This window comes from Melanerpes formicivorus, unplaced genomic scaffold (assembly GCF_026170545.1).
Source record: "Melanerpes formicivorus ecotype bairdi unplaced genomic scaffold, bMelFor1.0.p_v2 SCAF_12, whole genome shotgun sequence".
NCBI classification, from domain to species: Eukaryota; Metazoa; Chordata; class Aves; order Piciformes; family Picidae; genus Melanerpes; species Melanerpes formicivorus.
This window is the reverse complement of record NW_027142364.1, coordinates 13,991,036-14,007,927: the sequence shown is the minus strand read 5'-3', so window position 1 is coordinate 14,007,927 and position 16,892 is coordinate 13,991,036. Positions and strand designations below refer to the sequence as shown.

General features: G+C 41.7%; 1 protein-coding gene across 4 annotated transcripts in view; it reads left to right on the top strand.

Annotated features, from left to right (window-relative positions):
- The first annotated feature begins 343 nt into the window (after window positions 1–343).
- The window catches only part of NMNAT3 (nicotinamide nucleotide adenylyltransferase 3), a 30,755-nt gene continuing 14,206 nt past the window's right edge, over window positions 344–16,892 (top strand). The window contains exons 1-4 of one of the 4 annotated variants that reach the window (XM_068145462.1): window positions 344–458; window positions 5,756–5,800; window positions 9,377–9,469; window positions 12,628–12,763. In XM_068145462.1, the coding sequence (XP_068001563.1) occupies window positions 12,655–12,763 (109 nt within the window). In that variant the 5' untranslated portion in view covers window positions 344–458; window positions 5,756–5,800; window positions 9,377–9,469; window positions 12,628–12,654. Of the gene's footprint in view, window positions 459–4,393; window positions 4,537–5,755; window positions 5,801–9,376; window positions 9,470–12,627; window positions 12,764–16,892 lie in introns of those variants that run through there. The other 3 variants (XM_068145463.1, XM_068145461.1, XM_068145464.1) reach the window with 3 other exon arrangements.

The window sequence follows — 16,892 nt, the reverse complement described above, 5'->3', positions numbered from 1 at the left end:
ACTTAGAGGATTCCATGAGTCTGTTAGCCCATGATGCTACTCATCAGAGAAAGCCGAGGTTCACTATTTCAAGCCTCTGAGAAAGCCACAGTAACTGAGAAACTTTCCGGCTGCAAATCGGGTGCTGCCTGGAAAGCACAACCCTGGAGTGGCAGGGCCCATCCTTAGAAATAGCAGCAGAGATAGAAGTTTGGAATGTGCCCCTGAGGTGAGTATGGGAGTTAAACTATCAACTGCCCTGCTTTCCCAGTGGGGCAGGACGCCTAACAGGTCTGGGGAATAGCGCTATATCCCAGGCGCTGAGCAGGTGGCAGTGCGGAGCTGGCACCAATGGCAGGTAGCACTAGGGGCGGGAGCGGGGGAGGCAACGGCAGTGCTACCCGGCGTGGCGTTTGCCGGCAAAGGCCGACTTGACTCGGCCCGGCCCGGCCCGGCCCGGCCCTGGCGTCCGGCTAGCGGTAAGGAAACGAGCAGGGGGGGGCGGCGTATGGCGGCAGCAGGAAGAAGCCACCGACGGGGGCACGGCACGGCACAGCGCGACCCTTCCTTTCCAGGCGCGGCCCGTCCTTGCGCGGAGGCCGGGCAAGGCCTGCCGGAGCCCCCGGTGCCGCTTGCGCTCGGGCTTCGTGCTCCCGCCCGCAGCCGGGGCTGGCGGGCAGAGCGGAGAGCGTCCGCTGGCGGCTCCGCACCGCCTCTCGGCCAGGCTCCGGGCCTGAGCTAGGCGGCCCGCACAGCGGGGCTGGTATCGCTGTTTCGCGGAGTGCTCGACCCATGTGCCCGGACGGGAGGGCAAACAAAACCCTAACGCGAGGTAGTCAGAGAGCAGAGCTTGGGCGTGCGGTGAAGAGACAGCAGTTTGCTGCGAGTCCATGAGTTCCCCTGTGTCGCCGGACTGGCCCGAGCTGAGCTGCGGGGCTGAAGCTGTCAATCGGCATGGCATCGGTACCGCTGTGTCCCGGCAGCACTGGGGAACCACAGGCACGGCCTGAGATCAGTAACTGCTCTGCTGTACTCTACTTCTCTAGTACACGATAAACATCTATCCAAGAACATAGATAGATAGCTAGATATAATAGCAAAGTAAAGCTTTTTTAAACTTCTTTTTTTCATAGAATGACAGAATTGTTTGGGTTAGTAGGGACCTTTAAAGCTTCTCTAGTGCATACCCCTGCAGCGTGCAGGGGCATCTGCAACTAGAGCACGTTGTTCAGAGCCCCGGAGAACCTAATGTTGAAAGTGTCCAGGGATGGGGCATCTGCCACTTCTGTGGGCAACCTGTGCCAGTGTCTCACCACCCTCACTATGAAAAATGTCTTCATTATACCTAGTCTAAATCTCCTAAGTTTAAAAATACCACCCCTGGGCCTATTACAACAGAGCCTACTAAAAAGTCTGTCCCCATCTTTTTTGTAGCCCCCTTCAAGTACTGAAAGGCCACTGGAAGGTCTGCCCAGAGCTGCCATTTACTCAGGCTGAATAACCCAAACTCTCTCAGCCTGGCCTCACAGCAGAGGCATTCCAGCCCTCGGATCATTCTTGTGTTTGGACCTTCTCCAACAGGTCCAGGTGTCCGTGCAGAGGACTCCAGAGCTGGACACAGTACTGCGGGTGGGGTTTCAGCAGAGCAGAGGGCACAATCTACTCCCTCAATCTGTTGCCCGTGCTGCTGGGGATGCAGTGCAGAATACAGCCAGTTCCCCCAGACACCTACTCAAGTGCCAATGAGAGGAGGATGCATGTTTCATTAAAAAATAACAACAAAATCTTTGTGGCTTTCATTGTGAAATTTACTCATCTTTCTTTCCTACCTCTAGGTTGTTTCCCCCCTTGTGCAACAGCTGTTTCCTGGTTTTATAAATGATCCCTGATGTTTGTTTTCTTTAAGCTCTGTAGCAATAAAGCATTTTCCAGGCATTATTATTATTTGCTTCTTAAGTCTAGTTACATGGTGTGATTCTAGTAGTAAATTGGCTTCATGCCTTTAACTGCAGAAATGCAGATTTTAGAATGTACCATAGCTATGATAAACTGATTAGCATTCAGATGATCTAAAAGATGTTTCAGAAGCCCAGAGATGTCTGGGGAGGGGCACTGAGGACACAATAGGCAACAATCCTGTCAAAGGGGAATTTTGAGTTACTTAACGTTCTGCCTTTTAAAATGATTTAATAAGACAAATCAGATTTCAAGGCAGTGATGATTTCTAAGGTCTTAATTTGCAAAATATTTAAGTAGCTACTGTTGCATGGGGCCTAGCAGGATAAATTGGCTGGGTAAAGCTGTTAACCCACAACTGCTAGCCCTGTCCATAGCAGGATGTATTTGTCCTGAAAGACCTCTGCCTGCATCTCAAGAATCAACTGTACAACTACGCTCTTTTTCCCCCTGTGGCAGTTTAGGCTGGGTCTCTCCTGTTACTGCCACATAAACTACACCTCCGGTGTCCTGAGTGTCCAGCCCAGTAGGTGGACACAGGAAACAGTGTATTTCATACCCATAATATTATGCACACTATAAATCCATCTGCAAAGTCATTCTTTTCCTCTTTCTTCCCTCTCTGCTCTTGGAGATGCTCCCAATTGGGTAATGGTGGGGGAGTTAGCTCAAGGCCTCTTCGGCCTGGCTAGGCCTAATGGTAGGAGGAGAAGGGGTTAGGGGCAGTCTCAGACCTGGCCAGCCTGAGACTAGCCTGGGAGGAGGGAGGGGGGTGAAGAAGGAGCCCTGGGGGTTTTGGGTGTACCCTCAGGTAGGGAGATGGGAAATGTTTGGGACCTCTGGGTATGCTGGAAGGGACTCTGTATACTTTGGGGTATCTTTGTCATATCTTTGTCACTGTGCTTTCAGCTTCTGTAAAACACTAATTGCTTTTCCATTTAAACTTTCCATCACTTCTGCAATCCATTTGTGTGTCATTCTTTTGCCCCTCAGGGGCAAGAGAGGAACTGCCTGGCCTCAAACCAGGGCATCCCCATATTGTTGGTTTAGTGCAATGCACCACTCAAAAAGTGCTGCAGAACCCCCTCTGCCCAGCAAATACTGTCTATTTTTTTAAATATCAAAAAGACACTAAGAAAGTAGCCTTTAGGCTTACAAACTAGAATGGATGTCTTCAAAAACATAAGAAATGCTATCCTGTGTCAGACTAATGGCTTGTGCAGCCCAGTGATCTCTCAGAAGTAGTGGAGAGAGAAAAAAAATGCAATTCAGGGAAAGTCACCCTGGCTGGTTATCTTTCCTTGTGTTCCCTGCCACCAGCCACAGCCGCTTCACTAGGGACACCAGACCCACATGTACTGACCCAGTCTATGCTTCTGCCTGTTGGTAAAATCCTTCAGTTTCAGTGACTGCCCCCTCACAATTGCAGGGAGAAGTTTTTCGTTCAAGTTACCTGGTGCCTTCATCACTTTGTAAAGCTCAGCTATAGCCTAATCTGGTTTCCTCCTCTTGAAACCGAAGTCCCTGATTTCCCCACCACCACCCCTTCAACAGTGGTAGCCCTATTCGCTTGACTATTTGAACTGCCCTTCCTGAGCTGAGACCAGATCTGCTCATAGTAGTCAAGACATGGGCATGTAGGTTTTCTGTAGTGCTAAAAAAAGAGCTCTATCTGGTAGGCTTGATACTTCTTTTCACAATGCCCAGAAATTTGTTGGCATTTTGTTGGCATTTTGTCTCCCACCAAACCCCCAGACTTTTTAAGATTATATAGGTCTATCATTGTTAATGTTTTTTCACTTATTAGAACAGCTTACAAACATTTAGAGTGATAGCTTCAACCACTGTAGTGGTTTCAGTAGCTCGCTTTTTCTTTGGATAGATGGAAATCACCACACAGAGGAGAGATCCTTCAAGAGCAAGCAAAACATTGTGGCTAATAGGGCACACATATGCTTGTATAATGTACTGGAATTCTTTGGTTGTACAAAATGAAGCAGAACTCTGATCATTTCATTAAAACATAAAGATAAGCAATATGAGCTCTTGAGCTTAGGAGCCATTTACTTAAACTGTCTCAATGCTATGAAAATCCTCAGTGGTAGAAGTTCATGTGTTAGTGTAAGAAATGCACATAATGCTTTTCACTTGGATTAAAAATTTAATTGTAAATAGCTGGCTCACTGTCAAGCATGCTACACTTAGGGACACCTGGATGCTGCTTAATTGGTGCAGGAGAACATGTGGTTTCAAACAGCAGCTTTATATATTCATTATTAACCTCAGCTGTTGAATGAGGTTCCCTCTGGCAGTAACTAATAGAGAATTTTCAGAGGGAAATGAGGAGACCTATCAAATACTTAACCTGAGCAGTTCTATATATTGCAGAATTGTAATTGTCTATTTAGAGGTGGTCATGTAAACATCAAAGCATAGAAAGATAGCTGTGTTAGTCAAGTTTGTAATTTTATTTGAATGCATTACTTTGGTAGAAGATCTTGCCTATAGAACTGTAGACTCAGTGAGCTTTCCTTTCCTAACTACACAGTGTCAGGAGATAGTCCTGATTAGCAAATAGTTACCCCTTTTTGAAACAGAAAAGTAAGTGGTGGGGTTATGGGTGTGGTTTTAACTTGGGGTTTTCTGGATGTTCTGGAAACCCTGCACTACCCCGTTGTTCCTGTATATGACTATTTTGCTTCTGACTGTTCAGCAGTAGTACTTTTAGGAGGTTCATTAGTTTGCTACCTTTTCAAGCCATCTTCATAAGAGCAGATTGTAGTGATTGAAGATGCTTTTGTCACTGCTTAGATATCTGCCATCTGTGTGCAAGCTGTATCTCTGTTGCTTAGATTTGTATTGGGTTCTGCTGAATGTAGTTTGCTAATTGTAAGAAAATTGCAGAAGTTGATAGAAGGAAAAATCACTTGGGTTTCTCAGAAGGAACACGTGAAGTTTTAGTAAGAATTTGTTTTGACAGATAAAATGGTATTTCCACTAAATCAACCCATTTTTGTTGTTTAAAAATAGGAACTCAAGGTTGCAGTTCTGCATGTGTTTTCCTTTCCTAGAAGTCTATTGTTCTTTGTGGATGACTGACTCATATATACCAATAGATGTATGTTGCTTACTTCAAATAGTTTATGCAATTGTAGAAGCAGCAGCTTGGATAGGTGTTTTGGTCAGTACCGTTTGCCTAGAAAATTGCTACATGGGCAAAGCTGGAGGAAAAATGGGAAGAACCCCAAAAGCAAGCTGAAAAGAAAAAGCAAGTAAAGAAAACAAAACAAACTGTGCATTACTGAAGACAGTACTGGTTGTGCATTGGGCCATTTTCACAACTATATATCAAAAAGTCCAGGTGATTCTCATAAGGTTCTGTAAGTGGCTCCTCTAGGGAAGACTGCAGTGACCTTGGAGGTGATTAGGTTTGGGGATTTCTTTGAGGCTGATTTAAGAAGTGTGATGGGACTTGCATTTTCTGACCAAAAGGCTAATGTAGGGATTGGAAGGGGCAACTTTATACTTCTGATGTGCAGAACCTGATAGAAAATATGTATCCTATCAGAGACTTTGCCCAATGGCTTTAGAGTGAAAGTCAAAGAAGTGAAGTGCACCTTAGTGACTGGAATTCAACAATGGTGTGATCCATCATGTGGCCCTGAGAAAGCTATTTTGGAGGACTAGGCTGTCATATTAGGCTATGTGTGATATTTATGTGCACCTTATAAAATTTTTCTTGACTGGAGTGAGTAACTTTCTGATGAACAAATAAAATATCACTCTAGTTTATACATTTTTCATTTTTTCTCTCACCCAGATATTTATGATGTGTATTATTAAAGTGGAAGGTGGGGACATAGAGGTAAGTATTTGTCACTCTTGCAGAGGATTGATTCCAGTGACAGCACGTGCTGGGAACTTACTGATTGGGGTACCTTTTATTGTGGCAGTGACTCTCATTAGTAACAGCAGAAGAAAATCTGATAGCCAGTCATATTTTTAAGCAATATTTGTGTACTATGGTTTGCTATGATTTGGGTTTGCCTCTAAAATGTGTTTTTTATTTTCTGACTTTGAAAATCTGTCTTACAACCATAACATCCTTAATGTCACCTGGTGTAACCCTGCTGGGCTCAGTGCAGCTACATGAATTTATATGAGGTAATGATGTGGCCAAGTGAAAGAATTTATGTGGGCAGCTTTGAACTTGCTCAAATCTAAATTTCATCTAAATTAGTCTAAATTCACCCTCACAGGAGGAGATAGCATTTCTATCCTGTGCCAGGATTCACTTTATTTCTGCTCTGTGCAGAAATTTTACCTCAAGGGTGAGTCTGCCTCATAGCATGTACATATCAGTGCCTTGTCCTCCAGTTTACTAATTTAACAGCTCATGAATCAGACTGCACCACTCAGCACTCCATTGTGCTTCTGATAATTAATCAGGTATGGTTCTAATTAGTGACTTTCAGCAGAAATTGACTGGTCATCTGTAATGTCACCTATTATTTGAATATTGTAGGAATATAGGCAATAGAAAAAGAAGTTACAGGAGTTTTCTAATTATAATGAATTTTCTGCCATAAGACTTCTACAGTGGCCTCCTTTGAGTATATCTACTTATGTATGTACAGCCATGTGATATACTCTGTTGATGCAAGCTTTCTAACCTGCAGATGCTCACCTCTAAGATAACAGGCCTTTATAAGCAGACTACTGCTCAGTCATGGCTGTTGGTGCATGTGCCCAGAGCAGAAACTTGGAAGTGCTCACCAGGAGCAGCCATACACAGTTATTACATGAAACAGGAACATCCTTTAATTTGTATTCTTCAAACCTTATTAAGTCATCTCTTTCATCATTAAAACTAATACCTATGATGTTCAAAAGCAAACCCTTCACAGTCTCTAGCCAGAGAGACTGATGTCTCTTTCTCCCAACATTTATGAATTTTAAAGACAGCCAGCCAAGGTTACCTTTTACTGATGAGAAATACAACGAAAGGCAGTGCCTGTCATGTTAGGAGAGAAGCTGAACTTAACAGGAAGTGTATTCATAAAGTTTACTGACTGTGCAGAAATCAAATGTGAGTTTTTTTCTTTTTAAAAGCAGAATTATGTTTTAAAACTTGAGTCAATTATTATACTGTGTTACACTGTTGTGTTAATCACATTAGCCAAAACCACTTTCATAGATCAGCCAGGCATCTATGTTTCTTGCTTTAACAAGCCTTTTTTCACTAACACTCTCTAAGTCTTTTCTTCACAATTCTGAAATACAGTTGGTGGTTTCACCTGGTGGGATTTCAAGTGCTTTGAATTTGGTTTGATCCTTTGAGGTGCACACACAGACATGATGCTGATGCAGCAAGCACTTGAATAGCTGAGCAACCATTGCTAAAATATTGCTGATTTTAAGCAAGGCAGGAGCAAATCAATTAAATCATATGAAGATTGTTCAGAGGTGCAGGCCTTATGGCAGATGGGCAGAGCCTCAGTACAGATGATTTTCTTTCCCTTGTCTCAAGACAACAAGGATTTGTGTGATTCTGTGAATTTAAACTCATTTGCCAGGTAGTGAAATGCCTAAACAGTTTAAAATGTTATTGTACAATTTACTATTTCTGCTTTTTGAATGAAAGTTTGGCAGTTGTGGGGGTTTGTCTCTTTCATTGCCAACATCTAAAAATCATTGGTTTGTACTAATGACAGTGACTGTAAACCAAAAATTACTGTTTTCCTATAGCATGCAATATACCAGTGCCACTTTATAAACTTAATAAGGGAACACTGAGCAAATTCATGTGAAACAAAGCCTGTTCTTGGCAGTTTTGGTTGCATTCCTTCCCTGGAGCCTGTGCTTAATCAGCGTTTAAATATAGTGGGAAGGGACACAGCACTGTTGGGTAGGACAGAAGAGGTCCTAAAATTTTATGTCCATAACAATGTCTTGTTCCCTGTAATGCATAAGGGATGTTTATTAAAATAGGGGGAATACTGGTATTGGAATTTCTTCCAAAGAAGTGCTGCATATTTCTATTTTTCCCTTTGTGGCAATCTCTGAGTTGGTAGAATATTTTAATGTAAGGGTATGTAAGTACAAAAGTGATTCCTTTATAGAATTAATCATCCTCTGAAGATTCTTGAGATCATCATTTACTGTTTATGGAGCATTTTTGTGTCTATAGCTTACACACAAAAGTTTGTCACAGATGTGATAAGGAGAACGAAGGAGAAGACATGATGAAGATGCCTACAAGTACGGTCATTTCAGTTAAGCTATGAGTAAAGTCAGGTCCAGCCTCTGGAATAGCTGAACAGCAGTTCCAGTTTCACAGTTGTGGAAGCATTTTTAATTCTCTTTTCCTGCTGGGGATCAAGATACACATTTGAGTTAATGGGAATTTCTTTATACAGCCTTGCAACAAAACTGGCCTTACAGCTGAGTCACATGTGTACAACCTCTTCAAAAGTACTTCAGATTTTAGCTTGACTTGGGAGCCGCAGTAGGAGGAAAGACTGAGGTTTTATGGGGCACCATTGATGGAATATGCTGGGAAACAAATTCATCACAGGTTATTTATTTAACTAAGTACCCCATTGATGTTACACTTGGGTGACTGTCTGCAATAATGTAGCAACTAATAGGTGCAAATTGATATTAGCATATTTAATTTGATACAGAAATGACTGTCTTGGTCCGTAGGACATCTGTCAGGAGAGACAACTTAGTGAAGTGTTCAGGGCTGTCTTAATGGCTCATTTTTAGGAAACAGATGAAATAGAAATGTACTCCCCTGGCACAATATGCACACTCAGTAAATGCCTGATAACAACGTTGCCACCTACTTTCTTATGGTTTGTATTCAGCTGGTGAAACTAATTAAGGACAATCTGCTTCGTGTGTGTAGGTAAAATGCATGTGACTTTGAATGGAATGTTTGTAGAAGCCTGTAACTGTAGGAATACAATGGAAGTGTGACTGTCTCTGCATCACATAAGATGAGCAGGTCAAGAGGCTTTCTCCTGTTTCAGGTTTTATCCTCTGATTTTCCAGGGAAGTTTAGCTTAACTCTTTTTCTGGTTTTTTTGGGTCTCTTATTTTGGGTGGTGTCTAATCATTTTTGCCTCTTAATTAATGCCAAGTGCGACAGTGGTGGAATCAAAAGGTATTGTTTGAAATCTTAAAAGTTCTAGCCATTGAATAAGTTTAGGATATATATTACAGTTGCAATAAAAATCCTGCTGTTTTGATGACATAGTTATTTTATATATGTGTGTGTAGGGTGTCTATATGTACGAAGATATCTTTAGACATGCCCCTCTACTCTGTACTTACTGTTAGTACATTTGTGGTTTGATTTTATTATTTTTTCCTCTTTTTGTGGTTTTGGTTTGAATTTTGAGTTTCTGTGTCTTGTTATTGTTGCAAATTACAGGTTCAAGTGTTCCCCTAGAGCCTCTGAAGCAAAGTATAAATGGCTATAAATGAGTAAGAACTTCAATCAAACCATTCAGCACATCTGGTTTAGGTAAGAAATAGAGACGTCTGTAGAATTAAAAACTTACTTTCATAAGACAAAATATCATTCCATTTATGACAATCATGATAGCAAAGGGAATGTAAACTACCCTTTCTCTGAATAAGGAATGTAACAGAGCTCTAAGAGCTGCAGCTGCCATTGACATGTGTAACAGGGAAGAAGGAGGGTGTATTTTCCTCCCTGAACACATATTTGAGTGAGGTGATGACTGATACTGCTTGGCAGTTGGCACTGTCATTGGGTTTAGGTTGTCAAATAGGATTGTGTAAGTGTGTTTGCAGGGCTGGATACTGAGGAATGTCATTGTATGAACTGTCATACGAGAGCTGTGGTTCTAAAACATTTCTGTTTCTTAGTCTGGAATGGATTGATTTATTGGGAGTTCTGCATCGACTGTGGGAACATCTAGCAAGAAATTGGGACTATTGAGAGCACTTCTGGCAATTACTTCTTTTTCAGTTCATCACAGACACTCATGTTTTGCTACCTGTTTCAAGGCAAAAAGGCCTATCCCCATACAATGAAGATGTATTTACAGCACTGCTTATATAGATCAAAAGAACACTTTGAGTTTGATCTTTCTGAATAAAGATGGTAGTGCATAAAACCCTTAATGGGAAGGTTGTGAGTTCAAGCCTGCAGTGGGCATAGTGTCCTCCCTACTCTAGTCATGAGGTCTGTGGTGACAGGTTGGACTCGATGATCTTTGAGGTCTCTTCCAGCCTTAGTGATACTGACGTGAAAAAGAACCTGTGAAATCTGCATACAGTTTTCACATATGAGTTTGTTAGTGTCTATGCAGGGATAGTAGATCAGAGAAGAAAGTACTGTGAAATGAAGAAGTCCTTCACCATGAGGGTGATGAGACACTGGAACAGGTTGCCCAGGGAGGTGTTAGAAGCCCTATGCCTACAGGTTTTCAAGGCCAGGCTGGATGGGGCTCAGAGCAACCTGATCTAGTGTGAGGTGTCCCTGCCCATGGCAGAGGGATTGGAAGTAGATGATTCTTGAGATCCCTTACAACCTTGACAATTCTATGATTCTATGATTTTTGCTAACTTTCAAGTGTCTGCACAGCCAGTGAGATTTTTCTGCCTGAGTATGGCTCCCTTAGTATGATGTGAGATAGGAAAAATAAAATGAAAATGTTATAAAAGAATCTTTACATTAAGTCAAGATTCATACAGCATGTATTCTTCAAATGTTTTTGTTTTTTTAATAAAAAGTTTGTAAGCTGCCAGCATGTCACAAGTGAAAATATAAAACTTGTTGCTAGATGCACTGAATGCTGTACAGTCCTAGGCTTCAGAGTTACACATCCTCTGGTGATGAACTGATGGAGTTGGCAGCTGTAAAACATCAGCTTGACATTGACTTAAACCATTACTGGTTTTTTTTTTTCCCCTTTTCTTACTTAGAAAAATAAATGAAGAAGAAAGGAAAAAAGGGTGTGTAAGAAATGGGAACAGTGACAAATAGTCTCTGCGAGACATTGTTTTGGTATACGTCAGGTGCAGAATAAGGTTTGACTAAACAGAGCACAGAATCCTTTGGATTCAGTCTGTTAACCTAGGACTGACTTCTGAAGTTTGGGATGCAAGTGTCTTCTGGAGGAAGACTGTTTTACTTGATGGAGAGGGCTGGAGGCCAGGAGAAAGGAAGAGAATTGTGTGTGTGCGATACATGAGTGTAAGCGTTGTAGAGACTTCATATCCTAGGAAAGAAGAGAGCCCCATCTGAAAATGGGATTCACAGATAATGTATGTAGGACGCAACTTTTTTTCTATCACACCAAATATATTCTGTATCAGCTCTAAAAAGAGCTATGCAAATAAGTGGCTCCAAGCACAGTGACTAATTTTAACTGATTTCTGCTGCTTTTTTTTTTTTAAATTGAGGTGACTGAGAGCTTAAATTCCCAAAGGATTGTTTGTAAAAGCACCTGCAAGGCTTTTAACAGCACTGCTCTTCCCCTGTTCGCCTTATTCATAGTTTCTTACTGTCCCTGGTGTTTTCACAGTATCACAGTATAACTAAGGTTGGAAATGACCTCGAAGATCATCGAGTCCAACCTATCAACACAGACCCCATGACTAGACCATGGCACCAAGTGCCACGTCCAATCCTCTCTTGAACACCTCAACCACCATCCTGGGCAGCATATTCCAATGACGAACGACTCACTCAGTGAAGAACTTCCTCCTCACCTCGAGTCTAAACCTCCCCTGGCACAGCTTGAGACTGTGTCCCCTTGTTCTGGTGCTGGTTGTCTGGGAGAAGAGACCAACCCCTTCCTGACTACAACCACCTTTCAGATAGTTGTAGAGGGCAATGAGGTTACCCCTGAGCCTCCTCTTCTCCAGGGTAAACAATCCCAGCTCCCTCAGCCTCTCCTCATAGGGCTTGTGTTCAAGGCCTCTCACCAGCTTTGTTGCCCTTCTCTGGACACGCTCAAGTGTTTCGATGTCCTTCTTAAACTGAGGGGCCCAGAACTGGACACAGTACTCAAGGTGCGGCCTGACCAAAGCAGAGTACAGGGGCACAAACGTAAGGGCTATAGTAAGGGCTATAGTTTGTCCTCCCTGCTCTTCCCTGTTGTTGATGAATCATTGCAGCTCAACTGGACAGGCAGTTGCTGATAATCTAGTTAGAAGTATTTCCTGGCTGGCTGATAGGCCACCAGCCCACCTAAGGAAGTCAGACTTAGCTTTCAGTGGTGCATGTGGGGGTTTGCAAATGTCCACTCTAAGAACTTATTTAAAAAAAAAATACAATCTAGCCTGTGGGATCCAAAGTTATTAATAGGGTTAACAGATAGAATGAAACTTTTCTTTTGGGGAAAAGCAGGTTAAAAATATAAAAACATGTGAAAAAGATGACAGCAGTTTGTAACAGTGACAATATGAATTTCTGGAAATGCTTTCTAGCCATCTCTGTATGCGGAGAAGCAGAACTTGTTGATGCTTTCCTAATGAAGATGAAAGAACACGTGTTTCTGAGGTAGTTCTTCCTGCTTGCTGCTCTACTTTCCCAGTGTTCAGGAGTAGGGAGTTCAGAACGCAGTGCTTTTAGATTGAGGAACAATAGGCAGGCTGCTCTTTATTGTGTTTGTATTTTATTTTAATAATTTTTTTTTTCTTTTTTAGGGTGGATTTTAATGTTTTGCTGTCAGAATGAAGAGCAGGATACCTGTCATTCTTCTAGCCTGTGGCTCCTTTAACCCCATCACAAACATGCATATGCGTTTATTTGAGCTGGCTAGAGATCACCTGCACCAAACAGGTCAGTAAGGTGTTAGGACCACTCACACACCACATTTTACTGAGAAAAAGGAAGAAAGCCTTTCTCCACTCACTGTAGATATGCTATCATTTTGCAGCTGGCTTAATCTTCATACTATTTACTGACCATTCAGTGTAAGATTTTTATGGCATATTCTGTATAGGAAGTCCATCATTACCCTTTCGTTTGACTCAGTACATGGTAATGAATATTGATGCAAATGAACTGAAAGTTTTTTCAGCAGTTTTAGGATTGTATTAATGGAACAGGCTGAGCTGTGAAGGGTATGCTTAGTAATTTTAAAACTGAGAAGAAACATTTGTGTTTGAGTTTCATGCTTTTATGATATAGTGTGTTTTAATCTGAAGAAGTGTTACAGTTAGTGGTTTTGATAGCTGAGTGAAACTGAAGAAAAGAAGAATCATCAATTATTCATCTTCCATCTTCACTAAGATGTACAAGTTATCTCCCATAGCAAAACAGTTCACTCATAAAGGAGATTAGAAAAGGTAAGTGTCAGTGTGCTGGAAAGTTTCTGTAGCAAAGGAGAAAAGTAGGTAACATCAGGCACCTAAGCAAGGATCAGAAAAGCTCCTGAGAATCACTGAACTCTAAGTTTGATCAGTTCCTTAGCTGCTGAGGTGTTTTTTTTTCCTTCCCTATCTGGCAGCTAAAATATACACATACGCTTCTGGGAGAGGTTGGAAGGGAATCCTAGTTTACTGGATCTTGGCAGGGAAATTCCTAAAGAGGCAGTTCAGTTGGAGTCTGAACAGAAAATTATACTGAAAGGAATTTGACTGTCAAAGGAGGGGGGTGAATCTGGTAACCCACTAATATTGAGCAGTAAAAGCAGCAGCTACATATTCTGTGGCTTTCATGAGGAAGAATTTACATAGCCAGCTCTGATGGCTGTCTCTATGAGTCTCTGCTGTAACTGCAAAAGGCTTTTGTGGCTCCCACAGGACTAGAAGTAAAGGGTTAAAAAGAAATTTGAACTGTCTTACTGTAATTTTGTAAATGCTTCTGCTATTTAAGTGTAGAGCAGAAAGGAAATGTGAGAGCAAAGTCATATGTTACAGTCCAATAACTTAGTTCTTTGCCTTGAAAGAAGGATTGAATTATGATTCTGTCTGAATCGCAGCATATTGTCTGTTCTGCTTTAGGGTCTGTGACAAGACACCACTCACAAGCATTTTACTTAAGTTTAGTGGAAATCAGATTAAAAATGAGAATTTGAAAGGCTGAAATGAAAGTTGTGTATTGCATTGCACCTCACAAACATGAGTGTTTCATTCTGGATAGGACTTGACTTGTTTTTTGACTTCTTGAAGTGTGGAGTCTTACTAGTGTAAGTACTTTGTGCATTAAAGAAAGGAATTTTGAGTCTGGGATGCCTGTGGTCTTGTCATTTCATGTTTTGAGTGCTTTACGCAGGATGTCTGCAAACCAGGAATTCTGAGTTTGCTTGTGGAAGCTTCACTTACCCCAGGTAGAAGCAGCTTTACTTGAAGCAACTGTAAATGTAGATATGTATGGGTACGTGGTCTGTCTTTCTATAGTGAACCCAGTTTCTCAAACAGAAAGGGTTGGCAACATCTATAAAAATGATCAATTCTAGGTGCCAGTTTTGTGGCAGAACCATTCCCACGCAGGAAATTGGTCATTCTCTCATGTTTTTAGTCCTCTTTCTGCATCTGCATTTATACAGGGCATGATAGGAGAAATTGAAGGTTATTTACTGAGAAGCAATAGTTGCAGACTTGGGCTGGAGGACAATGGTTATACATAACTAAAGCTTGTGTGACATGAGAACAAAGCCAATTCTGAGCTAACATAAATACTGAATGCCTGAAAAAGTAACTTAGTGAAGAATTATCACTAGTAATAGCATGGTGAAGAGCCTTAGGAGAATGGTCTGAGGGAACTGGGGTCATTTAGTCTGGAAAATAGGAGGCTCAGGGGAAACATTGTCTCTCTCTAAAACTACCTGAAAGGAGCTTGTAACAAGGTGGGAGGTTGAGTTCTTCTCTCAAGTAACAAGAGATGGGATGAGAGGAAATGGTCTCAAGTCGTACCAGAGGAGATTTAGATTGGACATCAGGAAAAACTTTTTAGTGAAAGAGTGGTTAAGTCTGCCAGGAAAGCATGCCCAGGAAGGTGGTGTCCACTATCCATGGATGCATTCAAAAAAACAGGTAGATGTGGTGTTGAGGGATGTGGTTTACTGGTGGACTTGGCAGTGTTAGGTTAATGGTCTTGGAGGTCTTTTCCAACCTTATATGACTCTATGAGGGTTGATGCTTCTTAGGCTATGAGAATTACTTATGGTGCCACTTCAGTATTTCTGCTCAATCACGTGTTGGACAGAAATGACAACTCGTGCAATAGCTTGGCAGGAGTTGGCTTCACAGTCAGGTTTTACTGTTATGAGTGACATGACTGTCCCTGATGTGCACACTGACTGACATCTCCAGTAATTGTGTCTGCCAGCTTTTTGCACATCACTTCAGTTTCAAATTCTGTCTAATCTTATTTTTCATACATCCCTATTTTAAGCAGGGCTTTTATTGACTGTCTGATACTTTAAGTAGTATCTGCAATTTCATTGCCACACGGCAAGTAATTCATCCTTTTGCTGTTAGTATCTGTCAACAAATCTTGTCATGCCACTTTAAATACCACAAATCTAACTACATGTGACTGAATAATGATTCTCTTTATCTGGCTTTTGTCTCTGCTCATGTGAATTTGACTCTTTACACATCCTTGCACAAAGTTAGAATTTTCTAAGATTCAATCCAGTGTTTTAAAATTGTTTCTTCAAACTTGCACTGACTGTGGCAAATGCCTTTCTAGTGTGTTAAGATCTAAAGCCAAATGCTTTTATTTGACTGTATTTCTTATCTGACCATAAAGTTCAAAGAAATAGTGTTAGAATCAGTCTGTGGAAGATGTTTAGAACCCTTTTTCCTAGGTATTGCCAGTGGACGATATTTACTCTAGATAAGACCAAAAGGTGAAGACGAAAGGGGAGATGTTTCTTTCTGACAAGACAGATGCAAGGGGGAAGTGAAGGAAAATGAGGTAACATCTTAAGGAAACTTGGGAAAAAAATGTGGCAAATCGATGGATTGTGTGAAATGCAGTGCTGGGCAGTACAGCCGAGAAGTCCAAGGACTAATTAGTCACTCACCAGCCTTGGGAATTTAGGATTTTATGTTGCTCAAGGGCTGCATCTGATTAAAATGAGGTAAAGGTTCAAGAAAAGGGTAGGAACAGGTTCTAACAGCAGCCAGTCAGCGTAAAGGCACAGACCACAGTCTCAGGCTGCATCACAGTCTCAGGCTGCGCCAGGGAAGGTTCAGGTTGGATGTTAGGAAGAAGTTCTATACAGAAAGAGTGATTGCCCATTGGAATGGGTTGCCCGGGGAGGTGGTGGAGTCGCCGTCATTGAAGGTGTTCAGAAGGAGACTTGATGGGGTGCTTGGTGCCATGGGTTAGCTGTTTGGGTGGGTTGGATTGGTTGATGGGTTGGACACGATGATCTTGAAGGTCTCTTCCAACCTGGTTTGGTTTATTCTAATGTTTATTCTACTTCAAGTTGTTTTCCTGCAACAACTCTGGTGTCAGGGATTTGAGAACAATGCAAAATAACCCTGGTTTGATACTACTCTTTGGTAGTGTGTATAGTAATACAGATCAGTCCTAGTTACTTACTATATATACACTAACTATTCACAGACAGGTAGTCAAAACTAACTGAACTTTAAAAATTAAACAAATGTTTGGTTTGCTGGCTCGTGGGGCTTTTTAATTACATGATTTACAGTAAAATTTTTAATTACATGATTGAAGCAAGCACTGCTTGCAAGAGCAGTACTTGGTTAACTATGTTAGGCTCTAACCTTGAAAGTCACATGAAGAGGGGTGCATGTGACCCTTTCAGAAAGAGTTAAAGCTATAGAGAGTGCTTGCAGAGGTGCAAATCAAAGAAGCAAAAGCATAAATGTTATCTCAAGGTATACCCCATCCCTAAAGAAAACACTTCTGTTGGATAAAACTTGGTTTTCTGAGTACAGTTAGCTGTGCATATAGTTTAGATCTTAGCCTTTTCCTGAATTTAAGG